This window comes from Aotus nancymaae, unplaced genomic scaffold (assembly GCF_030222135.1).
Source record: "Aotus nancymaae isolate 86718 unplaced genomic scaffold, 86718_ANA_hifiasm-v0.15.2.pri h1tg000051l, whole genome shotgun sequence".
Lineage (NCBI taxonomy): Eukaryota > Metazoa > Chordata > Mammalia > Primates > Aotidae > Aotus > Aotus nancymaae.
In genome coordinates, this window is record NW_026988465.1 from 3,052,008 (window position 1) to 3,079,281 (window position 27,274).

A 27,274-nucleotide genomic window follows, 5' to 3' on the forward strand; every position below is an offset into this window, starting at 1 on the left:
TGTCCAGAACCGTGAGAATTAAATGTTTGATGTTCAAGCCACCGTGTCTGTGGTATTTTCGTTACAGCAGCCCAAGCTACAACAGAGACCTTAGTTTTAAATGGGAGGCCTTAAAGTACAGGGGTTAACAGCACAGCCTGGCCTTGGTAGACCTGCATTTGACCTTGGCTCTGCCACTTGCTGGCTGTTGTACCTTAGACAGTTTAGTTAAGGTCTTCAAGCCTCAGTGTTCTCATGGACACATGGAGTCGTAATAGTGGCTACCTCGTGGGGTTGTGCTGTGATGTGTTGTGTTGATGAGATGATGTACATGAGTGGCTGACAGTCTGTGGCAAACAGCGCTTCACAAACGGTGACCATTGTTAATCATATAATCACAATCAAAATCAAGGGACGTGTGTTCTGGTCTAGAAAGAGAACAGTGTCATAGAAGCTGCAAAGTGTTCCTTTAACTAAATGTGGCCATGGTTAGAAGCTGACTGAAAGTCACCTCGGCAATGTCGTAGCTCTGTGGAGAACTTGTGGAGAAAAGAGAGACCCTCCCCTATTTGACACTCTTAATTTCTGAGCTGAGAAGGAAAACCAAAAAACATAGTGATTTAGCCTAAAGGGAAGGGAACTAGAGAATGACTTAATAATGATTGACTAGCATAGAAAAATTTGCAAATGGAGAATGATAATGTTATCCTGTTTCAGTAATGTTAAAAAAGAGAAGAGTTTTAAGGTAAGGGGAAGATGTTGATGCAGAAAGAAACTTTATTGAAATAAAGGTGCTGCAGTACTGGGTTGTATTTATTAACAGCTGACAATGTGAGATTAGCTTTCTTGAGAATGTTTATGAACAGATTCTTGGAAGCTAAACAATTTTTATTTAATCACAGAATGATAAAAGGGAACCTCTGGCCGGGCGCAGTGGCTCATGCCTATCATCCCAGTACTTTGGGAGGCCGAGGGGGGCAGATCACAAGGTCAAGAGTTCAAGACCATCCTGGCCAACATGGTGAAACCCCATCTCTACTAAAAATAGAAAAATTAGCTGGACGTGGTGGCACACACCTGTAATCCCAGCTACTTGGGAGGCTGAGGCAGGAGAATCGTTTGAACCCGGGAAGTGGGGGTTGCAGTGAGCCAAGATCTCAGCCTGGTGACAGAGCAAGACTCTGTCTCAAAAAAAAAAAAGCGGTTGTGGGGGAACCTTCTCAGATGTTAAGCTTGGAAGGTGCATGGAGACATTTGTATTTCAGATATGGAGGGTAGGCCTGGAGCAGGGGCCAGTTAGGATGGAATAGCATTGTTAAACTGGAATCCTACTTTTTAGACCTCCCCTCCTCAGTCCCTTTTGGCAAGCTTATAATTTATAGCAAGGTCATAGACAATCATCAAACCTGTATATCTGTTGAACTCTCCAAGTCAGTGTTTTGTCTAGAACACTATGACATCTGTGCTTTGTGAATGTTTTTTCATGTAGTCTTTACCACAGTATGCTGACACAGGTGCTGTCTCCACTTTATAGATGAAGAAACTGAGGCATGTTGGCCTCAGCCATGTGTCAGGCCCACAGCACACCAGTCAGGGCCAAGGCTAAGGCCTGACTGCTTTTGGCTGGTAAAGATATAAGGAGCCACTCTATTTTTTATTGTTTTATTTTTTGACACAGGGTCTCGCTCTGTTTCCCCGGCTGCAGTGCAGTGGCACAATCTTGGCTCACTGCAATCTCTGCTTCCTGGGCTCAAGCAGTCCTTTAGCCTCAGCCTCCCAAGAAGCTGGAACTACAGGCATGCACCACCATGCCCAGCTAATCTTTGTATTTTTTTGTAAAAAATGTTTTTCACCATGTTGGCCAGGCTAGGAGCCTCTGTAGATTTAGACAGCCTATTACTAACATAGACACAGAAGGAAGAGCAGCCAAAGGTGCCAGCTCCCACGCATCGCAAAAGGAGGATCCTGAAACACAGGGAGGGTCTGTTAGTGTAGTCGGCAGGTCATAAACAGGCACCATAGCCAGGGTGGCTTAAGCAACAGAAACTTACTGACTCACTATTCTGGAGGCTGGAAGTCTAAGATGAAGGTGTCGGCAGACTTGATTCCTTCTGAGGATCTGTTTTGTGCCCCTTTCATGTCCGGTGATTTGCTGGCAAGCTTTGGCTTTCCTGGGCCTGCAGGAGCGTTATCCCAGCTTCTGGCTTCATCTGCACGTGGGGTGCTCCCTGTGTGCATGCCTGTTTGCAGATCTCCCCAGTTTGGTAGCGACATCAGTCATATTGCATTAGGGTCCATTCCAATGATTTCATTTTAAATTTATTTCCTCTGTAAAGATCCTGTCTCCATGTAAGGCCATATTTTGAGGTGCCGGGGTTTAGGACTCCAACATATCTCTTTTGGGGAGAACAACACAAGTCAATCTATAACAGAGCAGGTAGTTACAATGCCAGCTGTGACATAGCCCATTGCAGAGAAGCCAGTTAAAGGCTGCAGCTAAGAGGTTTTATATTCTATGGTTCTATTCCAAGTAGGGATATCCAGGAAGCCTCCTACCCCTTCAAAACCTGGGAGATGAGGAGAAACTGCCTCTTGACAGCCTCCCAGGGAAGCAGGGAAGTGGGTAGATGACTCCTAGCAGTTCCTTAAAGGCCTCGAACACCAGAGTATCACAAGGCAGTCAAGACACAGATAAGCTGCGGTTCAAGTCTTTGCCTGGTGGCTTATGTGAATACCTGCAAGGTTGCCAGGGGACCTGGACAGAGCCGTTCCTCTGTCATCACTCATAGGACAGGGGCAGATTCTAAGCCAGGTCTGCCACACTCCCATCTATGCTCATTGAGGCTTGCTGTTTCCCTGCACACCAATTCTTAAGTCGACTGGTTGCTGACGTTTTGTTGATGTCTCGGAGTCACAGGTCAGTTTCTCCCAGAAAGCAAACTCTGAGGCAGAGATGAACATGCGAGAAGCTCATTAGCAGGTGTTCGCAGGATCAACACCTGTGGAAAGTTAGGGGCGACAGCAGGAATGGGCAGGGGAGGAGGTGGGCTGCTGTGCACTCACTACCAGGCCCTCAGCTGACCCCAGGCAGCTCTGAAACTGCAGAATTGTCTAAGCTGCAGGGAGCATTTTCTTTTCTAGCCCATAAAAGGCAGACTTCTTTTATATAAATAGATATGCTGCATTGCAAGTAGTTACCCCAAGATAAACAATGATTGCCTCCATGTATGATTTTATCATAAAGTATATATTCTTAACCCTATCGAGGTATACACAGTATATGTACGTACATGTATATATCATGTTAGTAAAGTGTGATGTTGGTATTTTTTAACTCCCTTAAGACAGTCATCTCAGCTGTCTATATTTGAACTGCATGACACAATTTTGAGTCTGGGTCATACACCAGATCCTTTTTCTGGTCACTGAATGACTTTTGTTGAGTTTGTAATAGTTCTATGTGAAAATCTGTATTTAAAAAGATATATACATTTCTGGAGCGAGAGTTAGAAACTGTTATCATATTTCCAGGGAGACCTGTGTCCTCCTCCCTGACAAAGTTTAGAACCATTGTGTAAAGAAACAGAGTCAAGTTGTGGCTGCTTTATAGGCTGTGCTTTGCCTGCTCCAAACACACAACAGTGATAGATCGAAATCTAAAAAGGAAAAATGAAAAAGTCGTAATCATGCCCCCTACTCCCCTAAAAAAGATAAATCACTAGAGACAAGAGACAAACCCAAAGCAGAGTGCGAAACCAGACACTGGGCTGCAGGATCGCAAGCCAGGAAGGGGAACCAGAGGCTTAGCTCTGGTGGCAGTAAGACTAAGTGTACCAGGCCAGAGCACGTGCTCCACTTGAAAGCCGGCAGGGTAGTGGTCCTGTCCTCTGATTTAGAAGGGAGGCCCAGAATCACTGCCTGCCATAACCTCTAGCGTGTAAAAAGCTTTGATCCTGGAAAGAGCTCAGGACAGAGACAAGGCCTTTTTCTTAGGAACTGAGCTAAGTACCCCGTCTCATCATCAGCCATATCACCACTGGGCAGGAACCCAGACCACTATGTCAACTCCATTCTGTGTGAGGGGTTCAAGCAGAGGAACCTTATAAACCTCTGAGCAAGGAGAGGTGATCAGCAAGAGGACATTCACCATTATCTCCCATACAGGGCAATCTTGCACACCCAAATTCCACGCCACATGAAGAATTCTGACCTTGGAGTGTCAGCCATCCAAATCAACAAGCAGAATGTGAATTCACTGAAGAGTAAAGTAAAATTTTACAAAAGCTATCTTGAAAAAAAAGAATGCCTGATGCCCTCAAAGAGATCATTGGAGAAATAATAACCATTTTTTAAAAAAGGGAAATTCTGAGTAAGAGGCAAAAACTGGCAGAAATGAAGGGTAAGTAGATGTGGGAAAAAATTAGAATCTCAGAAATGAGTGATAGATTCATTAAAATAAAGAATAAAAAGCAGATGAATCTACTAGACTCAGTTGACAGGAGAATTAGTAGTACTAAGAAGCTGTTACTGAAGAATTCACCCAGAATGCAGCATAGACTCACAAAGAATAAAACCTAAAATAGGTCAGTTAAGAGGAAAGGAAGATAGATTCAGAAGCTTCACTGTATGTATTATTGCAGTTCCAGAAGAGAATGAAAGGAATGGCAGAGAAGTAGTGCTGGAATTTTTCAGAATTGGAACAAGACGTGAACTGTCTGATTGAGAGCACTCTCGGAGTACTGAGCAGAATAAATAAAGATAAATGCAGACCCAGCCTCATCAGAGTCAAATTGCAGAGCCTCGGGGATAAAGATATACCGCTTCCAAACCGCCTGGAAGAAAAGACAGATTACCTGTGAAAAAATAGCACTGACTGACAGCAGACTCGGCACCATTACTAATAGGCGGCAGGGAAATTGTCGGGAGTGCTTAGGGAAGACAAACATGAACCTAGGATTTTGTGTCCTACCAAATTATTAAAGTGTGAAGGGTTTCAGACATGTAAATACTGAGAGAGTTTGCCTCCTATGGACTTTCACTGCCAAAAAAAAACTGTTGAAGGAGACTTATCTGAGGCAGAAGTGAAAAAGAAGGAAGGGTGTTAGGACTAGGAAAGGCCTAAGATTTTACCTTACTTGCAGGTTAACAAGGATACCGCGCACTTTCATGGGTGAAGGCAGAAGGACGAGAGACTCCTGCCTCAAAGACCAACGACTTTGTTACTCAGCACAGAGGCAGCATGAGTTCTCTTAGCAGTGTCTCTTCTAGTCCCCCAGTTCAATAGCCAGGAGGCGGAGCAGCTCCGGATGCTGTACGCACACTGGGCCGGAGCACGGCTGAAAACTCTCAAGCTTGGGCACCCTCCAGTATTTCATTTGTCCATTTGCGTGTGTTTGTTTTTATCCCAGTCTTTTAAAGGGGCTGTTAGTAAACCTGCCCAGTCTTTCTCCCTGCGGAAGACATTATGTTTATCATTCCAGTGAGGGAACACATCTGCTTTCTGCTCCAAAGGGAGGGACTAACCATCTTCCAGTGCTATTTGGTGTACGAGCCACCACAAGTTTTATGAAAACTCCATAGAGAACTGTCCCCCAACAAAGAGGTGGAATACAAGAAACAAATATAGAATTTAAAAATATTTTTAACTTAATTTAGCCATTTACTTAATTTATTGTTTTACCTGTGATTTTGTTTAGAAGATGAAACTCTAGACAAGAATAATGAGGAAGAAGGGTAGCTGGGAAGAGGGGCTGCTAGGGAAAATAAAGCTTCGTGTCTTTTTTAGGAGCTGAATAGAGACACTAAATAACTTTATGCTTGAAACAATTTGTTAAAGGATAATACATACATATATATATTTCTTAAAGAAGAGAAATACAATTTACTCCTTATACCAGAGGGAAAAATATTAGAATATTTTGAAAATCAAGCAATCCAGTAGAAGCAGAAAAGGAGATAATTTATGAAAAGAGGAAGACTGGTTAGCAGGAAACACAAATGAAGATGGTAGAAATAAAAAAATTCATAATCACTGTGCATATAATTAGATTAAAATGACCTGTTAAAAATCTGAAGCCACTCAGTCATCATGACCTTGTTCCAACATCTCAAGCTGGAAGGAAGGGTCGAAAAGCTATCCTCACTGAAGTCTGATGTTTTAGTCTCTGCAGAACTGCCATAACATCTCATTGGTGAAACTGAGGTCATGCCCACTCCTTGCCTGGCCAACAGGTGTAAATGACCGTGACTCCTTTATACTGGTCTTCATTAACAAGTCATGACTTTCATCCCCAGGGCTGAGGAGGGATCTTTTCCAGAGATCAAGGGACTCCAATTGCTACCTGAACAAAACCTGGAGTCCTTTTTGCAAAGAGGATGTGTGCACAGGGGAAGGACCAAATTCTGCCTCAATATTCGATCCCCTGTCACATTGAAAAGAGGTGGAATAGTAGACAGCTGGTGTCTCTAAAGGTATCCAGTCCACATAGCTCGAATCTAGAAGAGTACAGGACTCACTCCTTTTTTTCAAATAATTCCTGAAACAGATTACATAATTCCTTTCAAAAGCATTTGACTAGGACTGACTAATAATCTTATCTCTGGGGGTATTAATTTGCCCACCCTTTGAGCTTTTCAGAATTTATTTTAAAATATGAACTGACATGTGGTTGGACTTCTTTGGAACAGTTCAGAATTTTTTGAAATGTATGATTGTTAGTACTTTAGGAGAAGGGGGTCTATTTGAAATATAGTTAAATAAACACATTTGTTGCACTATGAAATGCTAGCAACAAAAAAATGAAGCTGTTGGATTTTAAATGAAATTCTGCTTTAAAAAAAACTTCAAAAAAAAAAATAGAAAGCTTGAAATAAAAGAGATTAAAAAAATGTTCACCAAGCTAATGCTAACTACAAAAAAGCTAGTGTAGCAAGTTCTAATTTTAGTCAAAAAACCTTAGTAGAGATTAGCAAGGACATAAATACTGCTAAGAGGAAGAATCCACCAGGTAAATATAATAAATGTCTCTCTATCTAACACTATAGTTTCAAAATACATGAAGCAAAACTGATAGAACTGCTGGGAGAAATTTATATGATCCCAATAATAGTGGGAGAATTTATTATATTTTTATTAGAAACTGATAGATCAAGAAAACCAAGCAGATAAAATAAAAGAAAGGATATAGAATATTTGAATAATACAGTAAAGAAGTGTGACTCCACCAGAATGAGAGGTAATATACTTTTCAAGTACCCCAAGAACATTAATTATATTTGAGGTTAAAAAGCAAGTTAAAACAAAGTTCCAATAATGAATAATACTAAGTTTTCTGACATCAGTGCTATTAAATTTGAAGTTCACAATAAAAAGATACTCGTTAAAAGTCACAAAATTCATATCTTTGGAAACTAAAATGTGTGTGTGTGTGTGTGTGTGTGTGTGTATATATATATATATATGTATATTCCCAAGTAAAAAGTAGCAATAGAAAATAGATATTTAAAACTGTGGGATATATATATAAAGAGGTATTTAGAGAGACATTTATAGCCTTAAATACCTTTATTTAAAAGCAAGAAAGCCACAAAATACAGGAGTTAATCTTTCACCTAAATAAGCCAGTGAGAATAAGACCAGTTACATAAGAAGAAATAATGAAGACAATGAAGATAAGAACAGAAAATAGTTGGGGAGAAAAAAAATATTCCTAGTTTACCTGTCTCAAGTGACTGGACTCTGGCACTTTAACCTTTCCCACTTGGAAATCTGAGGGCTTGCCTTTTAAAGAGAAGGAGGGAAAAGGTGGGGGCAGGTGGATAAAGAGATGCCGGAGCAAAACTTAGGCAGCAAAACAATTTTTAGAGATGCTTTGCTATTTCAAAGAAAGGAAAAAGGGGACAATAATACCATCTTCAAAAACCAGATTTGTGGAACCCAGTGACATGGAGTATTGTCCTTTTTGGAATTATAAGAATTATTATTTTAAAAACCTGAAATATCCTGGAAAGTACGGACACAGATCCCATAGTTTAGTCATTCAACAAGAGTTCAGCGGACGTTTATTAGCCAGGCACTGTGTTCCTGCTGGGCCTCACAGCTGAGCCAGACATGGTGCCTGTCTCGGAGGACAGAAGGATAGGGACATGAACCCCAGAGGGGCCCCGAGTACAGTCAGAAGGACTTGGGGTGGGCCTGTGTTCAGGAAAGCACATAAATCTGTGATCCCAAGCCCCCTACACTGACCAAGAAGGAAAGAAAACAGTTCTCAAGGGTTAGAAGTGTCAGAACAGGTAATTGGCACAGATAAAAAGTTTACAAAGGGGCAAATAAGTATTCAGACCTCTAGGAGTAGTCCAACCTAATGAAATAAGGATATTGTTTCAAGACCATTGGAAGTAGCTGCAGTGCAATAAATGTAAAGGTGAGAAGAGAGTGTCACAGGAGTGTTTAGCATCAGTCTGCGCATGTCCAAAGCTTCAAATTTGGGATCACACATTTTTGCCTATGCCATTTCTACTCATTAGGTTCATAGCTATTTCTTGTTTTCTGCCTTGGTTAGACCTGTGATGAGACAGAGCACTACTGATAGTAGGTATCCTTATCTTACGCTTAACTTTAATTAGAATGCTCCAAAAATTTTAGCATTTAATAGGATGTTTCTATATTTGAAAAATTTCTAGTTAGGATAAGAAAGTTCCCCTCTATTTCTAGTTTGCCAAGATTTTTTTTTCTTATAACAAATAAATAATACATTTGTTAAATACTCTCTCCCTGTGAAATAATCACAGGGATTTTTTTCTTAATATGTTGATTATTAGATTATTTTTGGTTTCAGATCCTTCTCCTAATTCTGTAATTTTTGCTAAAGTTACATTTAGGTTTTTAAATGTAGGTTATAAGTGAAATCAGTCAAAAAATTTGTGAATTGTTCTCTACTTGTCCAATTTTAACTTTAAGTTTAGAGTAGCCTCGTAAGAGTACGAGGCTTCCTTCCTTCATGAAACAGTTTACATACAAAAGGAACTACCTTTACCAAAAACATGTGATAAATTGTACTGTGAGCCAGTAGTCTAAGTTTCTGTTGAAGGGAGATTTGCCTGATACTTCAGTTTGAAATAGTTGGTACCTAGTCATCAGATTAGGTTCTCTGTTTTGAGTGAAATATCCATTTGATCAAAGTTTCCAAGTTCCTTGTTAATAAATGGCTTAAAATATTCACCTATGACTTTTAAAGTCTCTACTGTATCTGTAGTGGGTTTTTTTTTTAGAATTAAATCGTTTCTTGATTACACATGATAATGGATGATACACAAGCTTCATTCCCATCTATAATTTTATCTGATACTTTTATTCAATTTAGATATATTGCATAGGATGTGCCAACAATCATTTTTATAACCAGTAATTCCATGATTTTGCTTAGGTAATTTTTAGTGGCGAACTTCAGGTCACAAGAGTAACTATCAGTTCAACTACACCAAGGTTTCTGAAGACAATGGCTTCTCCACCCAAGCAGGTTGTATCTAAACTCCAAATAGAACCTGGCATCACCCTGAAGGAATTCTAACTTCACACTGTTGGGGGAGATTTACCAAGATGGCTTCAGAGTAGACTAACTTTACACAACACATTTAAAGAATAAAACCTTTATTCAGCATTATGATCAGACAATTACATTTAGCAATCAATAGCATGAGTGCAAAAAAAAAATGTACATTAAAACTCTTTGTTGGAATGCTTTACACTTTCCACAGAACAGAAACTAAAATAACCTGTTATACAGTTAGTCACAAATACGATCCTTGAGTTTTTTTGCCCATACACATGAGTATTTGTCTAAAACATGTCTTCTTTGTAGCACTAGGCCCTGCCGCCACTGTGCTTGGCTGCGTTCACAAATCTCTTGTAACCTGTAGCTTCCCTGTCACTTCTCTGGCTCTCCTCTCCTGCTAAGCTTTGTTTCCTAATTAAAATCTTCTGCCTCTGCCATAGTTACTGCTGCTACTGGGACTGACTGCTCTAGCCACCTTGGTTTCATGGCTTGGCAAAGTACTGGCCTCCACCACCGCAGGGGCCAGAGCTTCTGCCTCCAAAGTTTCCTGCCTTCATGGGTCCAGAATTTGAAGACTGATTATTGTAATTGCCAAAATCACTGTAGCTTCTACTATCTCCAAAATTGCTTCCATCATTACCAAATCCATTATAGCCATCCCCACGGCCACCATATCCACTACCACGGCTGCCACTAAAGCCACCATGACCACTAACATTTCCTTCATGACCAAAGTAGTCATTCCCTCTGAAATCACCTCCACGACCACCACCAAAGTTTCCAGAACCACAGAGTCATGGTCGTCAAAGGTTACAAAGGCAAAGCCCCTTTTCTTCCCACTGCCTCCATCTGATAAGATTTCAATCGCTTCAGTATTTCCATACTGTTCAAAATGATCTCTTAGGTGTTGTTCTTCAGTGTCTTCTTTAATGCCACCAACAAATATCTTTTTCATAGTTAAATGGGTACCTGATCTTTGAGAATCTTCTCTTGAGACAGCTCCTTGGTTCCATAACTCTTCCACTCATCTTGTGAGGCCTTGAATCCATGGCTGCATCCACCTCCTCCACAGCAGCATAGCGACAAACCCAAAGCCCCTGGAGCGCTTGGTGTTTGGATCTCTCGTGACCACACAGTCTGGGAGCATTCCCCATTGCTCAAAATGGCTCCTCAGGCTCTCATCGGTTGTTTGAAAGCTCAGCTCTCCAATGAAGCTCTTCCTCAGCTGTTTGGGTTCTTCAGGAGACTCTGACTTAGACATGAGGGCAGCCAGATGAGAGACTTTAACGATGCTTTTTCGGTGGCATCCATGGGCAGAAACAAGCAAGCTGATGAATGTATCTTGTATCTGTAGTTTTGATGCCCTTTCAATTCTTAAAAAAATAAAAAGAAAAAGAATTATAAAGAAGATTAACAAAAGAATACATCAATGCAGTCAGCTCTCTGTGTATGGAGGTTTCACATCTGTGGATTCTGCCAATCATAGATAAAAAATGTTTGAGGGAAAATAATTTAAAAATACAACAATAAAAAATAGTAAAAAATTTAAAATATAACGTTTACATTTATTAGGTATTATGAGTAATCTAAAGATAATTTACAGTATACAAGAGGATGTGCATAGGTCATATGCAAGTACTACACCATTTTATTTAAGGCACTGAGGATTTTGGTAGCTTTGGGGATGCTGGAACCAACCCCCTTCAGATAATGAGGTACAACTATATGCAGTTATCTGATAAAACTAGTAAAATAGTCATCCTTCTGTTAAGAAAAGAAAGAAGAAAACACAAATATTGTATGTAATTGAAGGTCCCTTTGGATTCTAAAATTCCATGATTCTGTGATTGTGGGTTATCAAGTTCCTACCGGGGGGCTTTGCCTGTCCAGCTTCAGCCTCTTTACCATTCCACGTGGTTGCTAAACCGCAGGACAATCCAGGGATGGAGGCAAGGCTCTGCGTCTCCCTCACCTGGTGTGTCCATTAGCTCAGGCAGTTAGAGGAGAAAGCACCGCTGAATGCACTGATGTAATGTAGTCATTGCACACACCAGGCAGCTCTGTAATGCGCTCCTCGAGCCGCTAAAACATCTACAATGTAACAGGGACTGTGCACAATAAAAAGATTCAGAGGAGGAAACAGAGACGCACACCCCACCCTCAAAAATGGCAGCCTCTCAGGAAGACAGCCATGACGTAAGTAATTACGCAGACAGTGAGGATGAAAAGTGTTGTGCAAGAGAAGGATAGGGTGCAGTAACGGGATAGACAGAGTCTGTGAGGATCCCAAGTGAACAGAGTGGCTGAGGGCCAGAAGTGGGGTAGGGAGGGTGGGAAGTTGTATGTGGAGGAAGCTGCTTAGTGTGTTTAAGAAACCCAGTAAGCTGGGCTGGCCTGAGCCTAGAGAACATGAGAAAGAGGGAAACGCTTTTAGGAATTGGAGGCTTTCTCTTGGGGCACTGGGGAGCCACCAGATGGTTTTTACCACCACTGCTAGTTAAAAACTTGATAGAAACTCTGCATCTCAGTAACCATGATCTGTAGTTAGCCTCTTATTCCCCAAACAAAATTATATTTCTCTGTTCAAAAAAGCAAAGGCCAGAGTAGATATCCCATGCCTGATACCTACCTATTAGTGGATTAAATCCTTTCTTTTTAGTTAAATCATTAAACTTATTATATGTTTTAGTTTGAAATAAGCTCATACTACAATAAGCTGTCTGGGTTTTTCTTTTAAACTGAATGGATTTTAAGCTGTCTTTACCATAATGTATATTTTAATAATGTCTTGGGGGATGTGTTCTGGCTGACGGCATTACTATCATATGGACTGTTGTCCATGAATTGCTGACACATGTTTTATTGGGGCACCTTCTCCCATTTCTCTGTCACCATGCCTTGCATCAGAACTCAATAAGTATGTTAACTCAGCTTGCATTAATTGAAGAGGAGATTTCTTGCTAATTCTTGGCAATCTCAGTCTCTTCTCTCCCTAAAATTCCATTTTCCATAAAGGACAAAAGGGTATTGTCAAAAGGAAAAGCAACCTGTGTAACCACCAAACTCCTGTCATCTATTGTTACATTAAGCCCTGGGTCATTTATCACAGCATCGTGACTTTAGGAGAGAAAACAGAATGCTTCTCAGGAGCCAACATAGTTTGTCAATAGTACCTAGATGGTAACTTTATTGTGTTTGTATGAAATGTGTGTTCCAAACTGATGCATTTGTTTTGAAAACTTTATTGTTATTTCAAGTTGAATAATCATTCATGTTTGAGCATTTAGTTCTTCAGAGATTTTGCTATTTAAAAGTTTTATACTTTCTCTGATCAATGATTCACCAAAGGGTTTATAGTGATGTCAGGCTTGGCATACATCAGTTTGTAAATTTGCCCTTTTAAAGAAAAGGTTTGGCTTTGTGAATTCCTTTAGGATTTCACAGTTACGTAATGAAACTTTTTTTTATTGCAGCAGTAACTTTTAGACCAAAACATACATACACACACACATATATCTATGTATAATTGTGATGTATGTATGTGAGAATTATATATGTAATTATGATATGTATGTATGTGTGTTTGTGTGTGAAAGCAATAAACATGGTAAATTCTAAACTTATCTAATTTTAAATGTCTGTCTTATATAATGGTGAACTGCTGAGCTAATAAGCTGGAAAAAATGGAATAAAGTCGGGGAAATGGCTACATTTATGTTTATCACATCCTTAAAGGCATAATCTGAAAAGTGATTCCCCAAGTGACTACTTATCAACCCAATCCTTTATTTTAATAATTAGGAATACTAACAAATAATGACATTACTAATTGAAATATCAATTTTGATAAGCTCTTATATCTCTACTAAAATGGCTTTCTGAAAGTATCACAAGAAGTTAATGAATTGCATGTTAATTAAAGTTGAACTTTTCTCCTCTAATATTCAAATGGGAAAAACTGAAATATGATATATTCAAATTGCTTTGTACTAAGTTGAACATTAATGGCAATATAAATATAATATATGGTAACGTTACACATGAATGTGATGAGAATCTGCAATATTCATAGTGGAATTTGCTCATTTTGAATATTGATTTCTCTTTTAAGTTCATTTTGTTCTGCAAATTTAAATGCTGAAATAATGTTTGACCAGCATTTCCTAATTAGCCAAGTGAAACTTTTAATGAAAAATTTAAATATTCTCATTCAACTAACAAGTTTGTATATCTTTTCTCCTCTTGTTTTATTAGCCTCTTAGCAAATATCCTGCTCTGATAAATGATATTTCATTCTGGTTGCCCTCTGAGACTTACGCAGAGAATGATTTCTATGACTTAGTCCGAACGATTGGAGGAGACCTGGTGGAAAAGGTTGATCTCATAGACAAGTTTGAACATCCAAAGTAAGTGAAAAGCTTTCTGATTTTGCCCTTTAATGTCTCTATGTGATAAATGTCATATGGAAGCATATCATAAAATTTTGCTGAAACCCAATGTATCTGAGACAAAATGTCTTCTGAATTTGTAGTGAATGTGTATAGCTTATCAGAAAACTCTTTGATATCGGTCCACTCTGAAAATCTTTCTAAGATGCATTCTCCATCTTTCCTACCTTAGTAAAGAAAATATGTGAAACAGAATGTTTTAAGTCCTGCACCTTTTCAGTATTGTTTTTGGAAGTGACTTTTTACCTTAACATGTTCCAGGTACAGAGGAAATGAGTCAGAAAGAACAGTTTGTGTAGTAGAAGCTGTTTTGATAGGGTCTTAGCAAATATTTATTAAGCAGTTACCACACACCAAGATCTATATTACGTCCTAGGAATTAAATGTGTTCCCGACAGTCTTACCTTTGCCTTCTTGGAGCTTACAGTCTTGTGAGAGTGGCAAACATTAAATACATAATTATGACAGTGCGCTATTATGAGGGAAACATGCATTGGGTGTCATCAAAAACTAATTTCATGTGGGGAGTCAGGGCAGGCCTCTTTGAGATATGAAGCTGAGAGTAGAAGGATGATGTGCAGTGAAGAAAGAAGAAGGAGCATTCCAGTTAACACATTAGAGTCCTGAGGGGAGGAGGGCACGTGAGATGCAGAAAGCAGCCAAGAACACAGCAGCTCAAGGAACTAGGGGGAGGCGGTGTAAAGTGATCATTGTTGGGTAGTGGTGTGTTTCCAGGGCCAGGTGGGGCCAAAACCTGCAAGGTCTGAGACTTTGAATTTTACCCTAATTGTAGTGAAAAACCATAGAAGTATAGGAGCAGAGAGATTAAGTGATGTGATTTGATTTGTATTTCTGATTGGTCACCTTTAAATGGTTCCCTTTGGCTCCTAACTGTTAGAGAAGAAACAGTCACCAAATCGTGTCTAACTCACACCTCCATTTTCCATTCCCGTCCTAATTGTTTTAGGTATGTCATACCTACATTGTCAGGGCTCGTGACTCCCACGTTCCATCCTGTCATTCAAACTCCCACCTGTTTCCTTCTTTGTCTTTTAAAGCGTTCATTCTCTAGATAAACGTGTTCAGTGTTCACTGCTAGTTCTTTTGCTTCACTTTCCCCAGTCATCTGGATAACTAAAGTTCATTATCTAGAATTTTGCTCAACAACTTGTGGAAGCAATAGTCCCTGAGTTCTTGCATGTTCAAAACTGTTTATCTGTTTATACTTGAATGACAGTTTGGTTGGGAGTAAAACCTTGGCTTGGTCTTTCTTTTAGGGAGGATCTTGTAAGTGCTGCTCAATTGTTTTCTCAAGTTTAATTTCGTATAAAGAAATCTGATACCATACTTGATCTTTTTGCTAAAAAGCAAAAAAGGAATCCTTTAAAAGATTCCTTCTTTAGATCTTTCAAGTTGAATACCTTTATCAGGCTCCACCTCAGTATTGATCTTTTCTCCCTAGTATATATCACTGTGCTTCACAGATTGGATTGGACTCTTATTTATTTTAGGGAAGTTTTCTTGAATTTTAGCTTTAGGGATTTGTTCCGATCCATTGTACTGTTCTATTTCATTCTTCAGGGATCCAGTTACACATACGTCGGCTCTCCTTTATCTGAATTCTGTACCTATTATTTTCTTTCTAGTGTTTTAAAATCCTTTCTTCCACTCCATTTGGTATGCTTTTCCCATTGTTATCTTCTCTGTCCCTTACTGTGTTTTCTGCTGTCTCTTCTCCCTTGTGCACCTTCCATCTGCAGTTACTTTGCTTTCCTCCCTGTTCTGAGTTTTGCAAGCTCACATTTCAGCTCCTGTTTTCTCACCATCTCTTCTCTGAGTAATTTCTACTTTCTGGTCTTCCTTCATAGAGAAATTGCTTCACTACATTTTAAAAATTCGTTGTAAAATACTTAGCCAGAAATTTCATATGCTCCAATGGCAACATTTTTTATGACTTTTCTGTTTCTCTGCCATTTTCCTCTTTTTTTCCCTCAATTCTTTTTTAATTGTCTGTCAGTGGTATACATATGATTGCCTTTTTGCCACTCGTATCTTAATACACTGGGTTTTCTGGACCAGCTCTTTGCACAAGATTATGGGGAGGCTGGGTCTTGGCATAGCGGGAAGGGGCTGGGGTAGACATTTAGCCTAGCTTGTTTTCACACCCTTAAGGCTTTCTTTTTCTCCACTGCCAACTCTTTCTTTAAACATGACTCATCTCTGATTTTTTGTATAGGTCTTCCTCCCACCCTAAATCTACACTTGTTAGAAATAGAAGAATTACCTTTGCTTACCCCATTATCAATACCTGGAGATAGAGACTTTACACTTCAGATTGTAACCCTTAGCTCTTAAAAAAAAAAAAATGTTTTTGCTGGAGTTTTCTGAGATGTGCCGCTCTGTGTATTTCTTCTCCTCACTTCCTCTCATTTGGCTTCTTTTGATTTCAGCTGCTGTTGGCAGCCTTTAAATTTATTTTGGAGCTTGCAGATGATAGCTGTCTCCTAACTTTACAGAAAATAGAATGTATGGGGTAGTCTGGATCCCTGATGCTACAGAGTGCCAATTCAGCCCTGGACTTTTATGTGAGAAAGAAATTTCCAGGAGTTTCCATGTTGATACTGGAAGTCTAGTTATTTACATCTGAAGAGAAGAAAAAATATTGGAACAAGACCGATTGCTAACTACCAATTGATATGCCAAAAGCATGTGACTTGTAATTTTTTCCCATTCTTTTTTCGTACAAGTTGAGTCAGGTATCCCTTATCCAAAAAATGCTTGGGGCCAGAGTGTTTCAGAGTTTGGATCTTCTCAGGTGTTAGAATATTTGCATATATGTAATGAGATATCTTGGGGATGGGACCCAAGTCTAAACACAAAATTTGTTTCATATATACCTACACACGTATCCTGAAGGTCATTTTATGTAATTTCATACAATATTTTTAATCATTTTGTGCATGAAATAAAGTTTATGTGTATTGAATAATCAGAAAGCTTCAGATTTTGGAGCAGTTTGGATTTTGGATCTTCAGATTAGAGGTGCTCAAGCTACAGAAAACTCTGGAATCAGGGATTTGGAATTCATTCTTAATTTTTGACCTCATAGTCTTTTCCTTTCTGATATGGTCGTAGCTTCACCCTTGCCAGTGTCAAAAGTGAGATGAGTAACCTCATTGGAGATTTTAAGAACCTACAAGGTTACAGAGAGATGCCAAAAACCTAGGAGACTGAGATAAATTCCTGTTATGCTGGATGTGGGGGGTAGATGTCGCTTGAGGAGGGGTAAACATTGAATCTTTCTGATAATTTGGTAGTGATCAAGGGGATGCTGAATGGGCATGCTAACTGGAGAGATTGCAGTGGGAGTGGGGTAGCGTCAGGGTCCTGTGGACCCAGGGACAGCTCGGGCAGGCAGGCAGTCCATTAAAAAAAAATCACTGGACTGTATTAGAAATACTCTATTAATGCAGATACACACGCACAACCCCATACGGACTGCTAAAAAGTGAACGTATCCAGTTCCTTCTGAAGGAGACAAGTACTTTTGACTAGAAATTTGAAAACATTTCTCACTGGCACTAATATGACAATGTCTTAAATAGATGTTGTACAGATATTTAAAGGCCATTTTTTGGAGCTATGCCAAAGGGCATGACTGCCACAGTTATGTGCCCCTCTTAATAAGGGGCTTGGTGATTAGAGTAAGGTTCCTGTGGCAGAGATTGCAAGTTATCTCTCAATATTCAATTCCCTCCGCCCGCTGCCATTTTTGTAATAACATAACCTTGACTTTTTAGCTCAGCAACTTTCCACCCAACCAGAAGTCTATGTTTCTAAGTTTGGTCAATGATTTTTAAGTAAAAGTGTTTCATGGTATTTCCAGAAGTTTCTTTAAAAGTTGAATTGAAGATATTCTTTTTTCTTCCTGATACTTAGTTGTATCCGATGGCCAGTATTCTGGCAGCCATTTTGGGCCATGGTGCGGCCTGGGCGATGGAGACTGTCTGGAGTGGAGCAACAACGTAAAAGAAATAGGCCAGGGCTTGACTCTGTGTCACTTCAGCCCTGGACTCTTAGATGAGAGAGAAATACCTTGTTTAGGCCACTTATTTTTTAGATCTAGTTATTGACAGCCAAAGCGAAACCTAGCTGTGATAGTACTGGGAAAAATACCTGAGGAAAAGGATACATCATTTAGTAATGGTGGCTTACTGTGCCATGATCCTCAGTTACTGTCTAGGGCAGAGGTTGACCAGATTGTGAATATTTTTGACATTATGGATCATAAGATCTCTCTCATAACTACTGAAGTCTGCAATTGCAAAAGCAGTCACAGATTAAAATATAAACAAATAAGTCTAGTTGTGTTCCAGTGAAGCTTTGATTACAATATCAGACAGTGGAATGTGAATTTGGTCCATGGACTATAGGTTGCTAACCCTTGATTTAAGCGGGGGAGATACATGGAGTTTTTTTTTTTTAAAGACTCTGACTCCCAAATTCCAAAACCCTCTACTAGGAGATCATCCTTTTTTGAGCACTCTGTGCCCACCCTCCCCATCTCCCCACCAAGTCCCTCACTACTTAGGTGATAAGAAGTAAATGGTCTCCTGACCTTGAGCCTTGACCCCAAGATTTATTTTATTCCCTAAACACATAAATGAAATATAGCCAGATAGTGCAAAGAGCTCTGACCCTTTCTTTGCCTAACATCAAAGCATGCCTAAGTGTGAGACGTGACAGGACTGAGTGAAAGACAAGGTAGTTGAACATGTTGCACGTTATTTTCTGAATTAAAAACAGATCCCAGGATGTTTCTGGAGACATAAACTGCCGAAGAAGAGCCTGATTTCATAATATTAGAGAAATGGAGAAATTTTTTCTTGATGATAAATAACAGCCTGTACCCTGAAGGAGAACAGATGTTCAGGTTAGAATAAAATGGTGCTTTGTCCCAGCCGGTCATTTAGAACCTTCTCCTAGAGGATCTTTGCCTCTTAATCCATGGACCACTTATTGGCAGAAGAGTTCTTGTAGTTCTAAAATTTAGTGTAACAAAAAATAGAATGGTAATTACCTCTAGGGAGGGGAACCAGGTTGTCATGTCCTGTGATAACTTTGGAATATTGTACTATACTACGTGTTGACTAAACGGGAAACTTTCGAAGGCAGTCATGTGTGTCAGCATATGAACTTGATATCCCTCCAACACATTTATAATACGAATACATCGATCATCTTTAGGCTCCAAGTTCATGCGCCTTAAGGAATTACAGTGTCGTTTTTGGTTTTATTCTGTAACACAGTTGCTCAGAATATTTCTTAGTGAAATGGGGTATGAAGAAGAGGGAAGAGTAGCCCAGGGGAACTTAGCCATTGCCTTTAGCTGCCAACACCTCATTTGGAGATGCCAGCTGATTATTTATGAACTGTTGAGATGGACTGTGAAATAAAGTAGACCTTAATAAGTCAGATTTGGTTTGAGTTTAAGGCAGACCTTTTTGAGAGTTAGAATTAGGATGTAAAATATTTTTTTCACTACCATCCCTCTCTTTGACTGCAAAGAGGGGATTGGTGGTGAAAAATGCCCCAGGTGCCTGCAGCAAGGGCTGGCTTGAAAGGGTGGATTCACTGAGGCCCCTAACCGGGTTCTGCTCATAGACTCACTCCTTGTTCCTGAGGCTGCTACTGGCTTGCCACTTCCTGCGCACAGTCGTAGGCAGGGCTTCCTGCATCTGTGCACTGTCAGTCAGAGCTGGGAAGCTAGAGGTGGTCTCCTCCCTCAGCCCCAGGTCACTAAAGGGGCCTCTCAGTTCTCTTCTTCGCTATTTGAACTTCCTCATGGTTATATTCCCTTTTGTGATCTGTCGCTTGCCATTTTTCATAATTTGGCGTAAGTGGGGAGAGCTAGAACATTTGTGACCGTATCTGACGGAATTCTCAAGAGGGTCTTCACCATGAGAGGCACCTTCTCAGTGTGGCTGGCCCGGCTTCCCAGCGTGCATGAGTTGTGGACGTTGACCTGGTCAGAGCTCTTCTTCCTGCAGTGCTGGAGCAGCATTCGATGAGGCAGTTCAAGTGCATTCTCCTTTCAGTTTCCCTCTCTTTGTTCTTTTTTCCATGTGTTCATTTTTACTTTGTCAAATTACAACCAATAAAAATGCCAATGCATAAAAATTTGAAATGGAAAAGATGGGATTCACCCATCATCTCAACACCCTAACACAACAACTCTCACTCTTTTATATTTTCCCAATCATGACTATTTTCCAGTAATGTGCATCAGACGAGTTTTTTACCCTAATGCAAAGAAGTTGGTATGTGCTTTGCATTGTCATCCCTTGGTCTTGGGGAGAGTTTTTTAACCTCTGCACTACTGATATTTTGGGCCCAGTAACTCTTTGTCCTGTGCATTATAAGATGTTTAGCAGAACTCCTGGCCTTTACTCACTAGATACCAGTAACAGCCTTCCTACCGCATGCATGTACACACACACATTTACACACACACACTTATGACAATCAAAAATGTCTCCAGTGCCTCCTTGGTAAGCAAAATCGCCCCCAGTTTGAGAACCACTAGGATTTTTCTTTAGTGGAGAGTGTCTTATGCTTCTTATAAAAATTGTTTTTAAAAATTGTGCTTCATTTTATGTCATGAGCAGTGGGGAGAAGGGATAGAACACATCGCAGAAGGAGGTGTTCTGATGGGGGCTCTTGTGGTCCCAAGGAACAGAGAGACCCACTTGCTCAAACATAAGACAAGCTGGACTAACTAACCAAGCTTTGGAAAGAGCAGGAACTGAGGCAGTGTAAGGGTCTGACCTTCGCTCTTTGCATGATGATATTACCACTTCCCTATTCTGTTGTTTGATTTTCTCACACTCACTCTGTCTCTCCCCACCTTCCCACTGTGTAGATTCTGCTCTGTTTTTTTGTCTTATACAGAGTTCAGAATACCCTCCCCAGGCCTTGAGTCCACGTGACCTTCACTTTCCAGCAATCAGCACCAACTCCAGGTCCCTTGCCTGATTCTGATGGTCTCAACAAAGGGACCTGATTAGCCTAACTCACCTTTTCATGCCGGATCAGAGGCAGTGGTGGATGGACTCCACTTGAGTGACATGCCTGCCCAGGGTCTAGTAGCCATGTGGGTCAGGTAGACAGGCCTCCAGCCTTCTCTTACACATCAGTGTCCTTCTTTACTTTCTCTTTCAAGTGAGCTAAGTAGCTTCTGATTTAGACACTATCACTTCTAGACTTCCTTAAACTTCATGGAAAGAGACATGCCATAAATAAATTTCCAATTGATTTTTGGAAAAAAATGGAAACACTGGGCTAATTGCTGTGGGGTCATAAGAGTGTGGAGGCAAGATACTGGTGTTTTTGTTTTTGAAACAGGGCTTTGCTCTGTTACTCAGGCTGGAGTGCAACTCCTGGACTCAAGTGGTCCTCACACCTCAGTCTCCCAAGTAGCTAGGACTACAGGTGCACTCCACCACACTTGGCTGCTTTTTGTTTTTTATTTTTTGTAGAGATTGAGGTCTTGCTTTGTTGCCCAGGCTGGTCTTGAACTCCTGGCCTTAAGTGATCCTCTCTCCTTGACCTTGCAAAATTTTAGGATTACAGGTGTGAACCACTACACCTAACCAAGATCCCAGTTTTTGTGGAGCTAAATAACATGTGAAAAGTGAAATAGCAATAAAGAGCATGAGGTGACAAGGCTGATTAAGCCTAATGTGTGGACTTCCCAGTTTCTTGCACATAATCTACACTCAGGAAACTTTGATTGACTTGAAATGGAAGGTACCCGTCATCCAGGACTGTAGATTCACAGGAAAGAGGCCTTCAGTCTGGGAAGGCTTACCAATGAGACAGAATAGCAGACTGTGTATGCCTGTCTTCCTTCTAATCCCTTATGAATGAGATGTACACAGTCCTGACTCTAGTTAATGTATGTAAACTACCTGTCATAGAAACCTTCAGCTTCCATAAACTGTTGCCAGGATAGATCCACTCATGGTGGGTGCTTTAAGACAAAGGGAGTTTATTTGAGGATCTACCTGAATCAAAACTGGAAAGCTCCTAGGAACTGAGGGAGGTCTAATGGCCAAAGACCCTCAGCCTCTGGGTGCCTCTGGCTCTGTTTCTGTCCTTCCTTCTGCTAGCCAGTCTGTATCCTCTACTTCCCCTCCATACACACATTAACATCTCATCTCTCTACGTTACCTGCAGTCTTTTCTAGCCAGTCTGCTTCATTATCCAGTGCAAATTCTGGAGGGAAATAGCCTGATGACTGAGCTAAACACCATCACGCCTTTCAGGCAGATCCCCTTGCATTAGGCTGCCTCCTGAGGTGCTGGGCCACCTGCACATGGACCACCATTGGGTTAAGAATCTGTTGTCAGTCTCATTAGAGGCCACTTATAAAATAGCCCAGCCCTACTCACCAGAGCAGGAAGCCATTGGCAGAGCAATTTTAACCTGGAGGGCTCACCAGATTATTTACACTGCCTTCCTCTTTCCCCCATCCGCCACCAGTCAGCTCCATGTATAGAACTCCGTGTAACTGCGCCTTATTGTTGGCTCATTCTTAGCTTTTATTCTCTATTTGCATTTAAACTTTTCTAGGCTATTCCACATGAAGGAAACTCCTTAGAGGCCTGTGGCATAGTAGCTGCTATGGTTTGAATGTTTGTGTTCCTCCAGAATTCATGTCGAAATGTAATCTCCACTGTGGTGGTATTAAGAGAAGAGGCCCTTGGGAAATGATTATGTTATGAGGGCTCTGCCCTCATGAATGGGATTAGTGCCCTTATAGAAGAGGCTTCAGAGAGCTGCCTGCTCCTTCCATCTCTTCCACCATGGGGAGGACACAGTGTTTGTCCCTTTTGTCCTTTTTCCCTCCGCCATGTGAGGACGAATAAGAGGAGCCATCTGTAAAGTTGAACGAGACAGCCTCCACCAGACACCAAGTCTGCTGGCACTTTGATCTGGGACTTCCCAGCCCCCAGAACTGTGAGAAATGAACTTCTATTGTGTATCAATTACTCAATCTAAGGTATTTTGTTATAGCAGCAGGAACAGACTAAGACAATAGCTCATTTTCACCTTCCTGCCATGTTTATATCAGTAGAGGGAGACTTACTACACGATGCTTGGGGGATGGTTAACTAGTCCTTCTTCCCTCCTTAGAGGAACTGTAATTAAATGACTGGAAATAGTTTATGTCATGAGAAGTCAAGTCAATGTTGTTTAGTGGAAGAGCTCAGAATTTAGAATTGGAAGACATGGGTGAGTCCTGACTTTTCACGTCTTAGATGTGTGATGTTGGGACTTTCTGAGCCTTATTTTCCTCATCTACCACCAGGAGTAATATCATCTGCTAATGGCAGCTATGAAAAGTAGATGACACTATATATGAAATGCTTTGAAAATCACAGAGAGTTTGAAACAACGAGTTAGCTATTAGAGTGAAAAACAAGTAAGTGTCATAGTCAGTCTAACTTGTTCTTTAAAATAAAGAATAACTTCAGTACAACTGGGAGCCTTGGACTTGGCAGCCATATACCTACAACTGGGATGTTCTGCTAATGAAGGGAAACAGAATGAGACTTGGTGTGAAACTGTCATTCTGAAATGGTGCATGTTATTCCTGCAATTTAAGGAGTAAATTTTTAATTAAAACTACTTTGTAAAGTGGCATCAGTGCTGGTCAGCAGAGTTATATAGCCAGTGTGGATGTTCTCTGGGTCCTGTGTTGGGAAAATGCTGGGACAATGGCAGATGAGATGACATTTCTGGTTTGCAAATCACATCCTGGTCTTATTTCTCTGGACAGAGCTGAGTAAGTGCAGTTATCTGAACTTAAAGATTGCCCAACACTGAAAAGCCAACGCCAGCTAATCTTGAGAGAGCCATGGGTGCAGGGAGCTTGTCAGAAGTTGCGTCCCCTTGAAATTGACAGCAGCAGTACCAAGGAGATGGCCAAAGGCTGCCAGGCCTCTTTAGAACGCTCTTGGCTGCTCTCTTTTCTTTTCCATTTGTATTGTAATGCTGGTGACGTGCGTATAAGAACTTTCATTGTGGTGGTTCAGACAGCCGAGAAAGCAATTCTCAGAACTATTTTTAGCCTGGATATCCATTTTTCCCCTTCTTCCTTTCTCTTTCCTCCTTCCCCAAGCTTTCTTTTTACAGCTTACGATGGGTGCATCTCATCCCCGTCACATAGCAGCCCTGTTTGACACCAGCCTTAGCCGAATTAAGTCACAGTTAGTTCAATCCCAAATACCTCGTTCCTCCTTGTCGCCCTGCACATGACATTTGCCTAAAGATTCGTTGGGATTCCCTTCAGCGCTGCCTGGCAGGGTCCTAGGAGTAGTATCTGTGCAGAGAGCAGGGCAGAAGCAGAGAGACTGCTCGACAGCAGCTAGGCAGGGAGAGAGGCCAGGCACTTAAGGAGCTGTATCTTCAGTCATCTGCTGTGGTAATGCACACCTTTGTGAAATCCTTTTTAACTTTCACTTCGCAGTTTTCAGCGAGTCTTTGGCCATTGTCTTCCCTTGGTATTCCGGGCACCTTTTTGTAGTGTGGAGATGGAATGCTGCTTTCCAAGATGAGGGATGAGAGTAACTCACATCCTTTGATGTTCCCTGTTCCACGCCCTGAAGGTAGTGATCAGATTGAAGCAAGTTAAAAGCACATCAAGGGCAACTTGCAATGTGATATAAGCCACAGAATTGCTGTCAGAAATTGGGTAGAGCAAAGCGGCCCCACCCCCTCATTTTAGGTAGTTATGAGTGAGACTCTGAAATGTGTGAGGTCTTTAAACTTGTTGCCTCCATTCACAGGATCCCTTCCTTCTGGCTACCACCCAAATTCGATATCCAGAGCCAGCATGGGAGTCTGCCCCTCGTCCCTCCCGCCAACCCACCGCCCATCCACCTGTGTCTGTTCCCAAGTTTATCCCATCCCACACGTGGCTTGGCCTTGAATGTACCATAGCTCCCACAATTAATGATATTGTCTTGGTAACGAAGAGATTTATGAATTTGGATACAGCCTGGCCCTTACAACTTCAGAGGGACAATTACCTTAATTGTAGATCTTGGAGTTAGGTCTCTAAAGATAGGCCCGTGATTTGTGAGAAAGTCTCAATGATATGCAAGTGACACCTATTGGAGTCACCCTTCACCAATTCACATTTCTGAGCATCACAGACACCTCTGGCAGACTTGGGCCTCACGTTGTTGGTCTTCTCCAGAGCAAGCGGGGCTCCAGGATCACACAAGCAAGGGCCATGACTCACATGGGGGTGCAGGCTGGGGCATCTCCCATGTCTCTTATGCTAATTCTTTCTTTAACTTGCTCATAACTGAGGCTCAAGTAGCAGCCAGGAGGGCGAATCAAAGAAGGCAAGGGGCCAACACAGATGGGGATGAGGTCAGCTCCTGGGGGAGGGACTGATGACGTGCCCAGATGGCTGCCAGTGGTCTTAATGGCACCCATGATCCTGGTGTCTGTCTTAGAAGGGACGTTTGGTAGAAAGATAAGTGACCATGGATACTGTGGACATGTGTGGTGGGGCAGATGAGTGTCACAGAGAAATAAGGCTTAGTGGGGCAGCAATCCAGTCACTGGTAGAATGGAGTCCAAGGTAAGGCACAGTTATAGAGGAATGTGGAGGCCACTTCCTGGGATGTGGGACCCTGCTGTTACAGCAGAATCATCAGCAGGGCTGCCTGCATGCCCTGAAGGTGAGCAACTGGCCAGGCTCAGAATGGTCTCTCCTGAGAGGTGGGACTGGGCTTGGAGTCACAACGAGGCTAAACCTCAAATGTGCAGGTGATGGGGACGGTTAAGTTAGAACATCCAGGCTTCCAGCAGTTAGAAAACCAGTTTACAGGGGTGTCAGCTGTTTTTTTCTTTCTGTTTTGTTCAAGAGTATACAGCTTCATAGTGATCTACATATTCATTTGTAGTTTAGAGCCAGGGAAGGTGTCACCATGATTGGAATTTAATTGGGTGTCTAGTAAGGAAAAAGCAGGTAGGATGTTCATGAAATTTACAGGAAGGAGAGAGCGCCTGAAGGAAACCTAGTACAAATAAGGGAATCCCTATTTTCTAGTGGGAACCGCCTCAAGGAAAAGGCACTAGTCAGACACTTAGGAAATGAGTTCTCAAACGCAGACATCCCCAGCCTGCGGGTCTAGATGAGGGGTCGCAATAATGTTCATACTCAGATATCTCAAGTGCATCACTACCTACCTGCTGTCATGGACCCCAGTATCCCACAGAGGCCCCTAAAAGTATTTTTGGAGTTCCCAGGGGGTGTCCACAGCAAGCTAACTTCCACTGGACATGACCGTGACTCCCACTGGGCCCCCAGAGGACACCATGGAGGCTTTGGGGCCATCGTGGTGTCCTATCATATTTCAGAACTGTGCCTTTTCCCACTGTCAACTTGTCACCTGAGACTTAAGCAACTCAGCTTTGAGCCCCACCTTTCTACCAGCCTTGCAAAGCCCTGCTCCCAAATCCTCCTTAGGCTTTCCCCTCCAGGTAAACCCATGTAAATAAAGGTTTGGAGATCTCACTTCAGACCTGATTAGATCTTGGTTTCGGCTAAATTCTTTTCCATGGGAGCACAATTCAGAAATGAGGACAAAACAAAATTCTAGTTGCCTAATAATTTTTTGTGAACATAACTATAGTCATGCATCGCTTAATGATGGGGATACACTCTGAGAAATTTGTCATTCTGTTAGGCAAGTATTATACAGTGTACAGTACAAACCTAGAAGGTGCAGCCTACTACGCGTATAGGCTGTTATGGGGTATGGTGTAACCTGTTGCTTCTAGGCTACAAACCTGCACAGCATGTTACTGTATTGAATAATGTAGGCAGTTGTAACACGATGTTAAGTATATGTGTATCTGACATATCTAAAGATGCTTCATACAAGCGGCAGCATAGTAGGTTTGTTTACACCGTATCACCACAACTGCATGAGTAACGTGTTGCTCTGTAACTTTACATTGACTATAATGTCACCAGGTGATAGGTAGCTTTCAGCTCCATTGTAATCTTATGGGACCCTCATTACATATGCAGGCTTTCCTTGACTGAAATGCCATTATGCAGTGCATGGCTGTATTTTATAAGATGAGCCTAATTTGTGTTATACTTCTCGGGAATGAAGGCGTACCCTACAGTAGTTTTTGGATTCTGTGTTTGACAGATATGTCAGCTTTTCTTTGCTGCCACTTCCCCCTAAAGGAAATAACAGT

The 27,274-nt window shown here is 41.3% G+C and overlaps 1 protein-coding gene and 1 pseudogene across 6 annotated transcripts in view; one reads left to right on the forward strand and one right to left on the reverse strand.

The window, feature by feature from the left end:
- FARS2 (phenylalanyl-tRNA synthetase 2, mitochondrial) overlaps positions 1-27,274 on the forward strand; it is a 512,246-nt gene that overhangs the window by 344,636 nt on the left and 140,336 nt on the right. For all 6 annotated transcript variants that reach the window (XM_064362954.1, XM_064362953.1, XM_064362955.1 and 3 more), the window contains one exon: positions 13,788-13,939. In XM_064362954.1, coding sequence (XP_064219024.1) covers positions 13,788-13,939 — 152 coding nt within the window. The remainder of the gene's footprint in view (positions 1-13,787; positions 13,940-27,274) is intronic.
- On the reverse strand, positions 9,842-10,794 carry LOC105708720 (heterogeneous nuclear ribonucleoprotein A1-like; annotated as a pseudogene).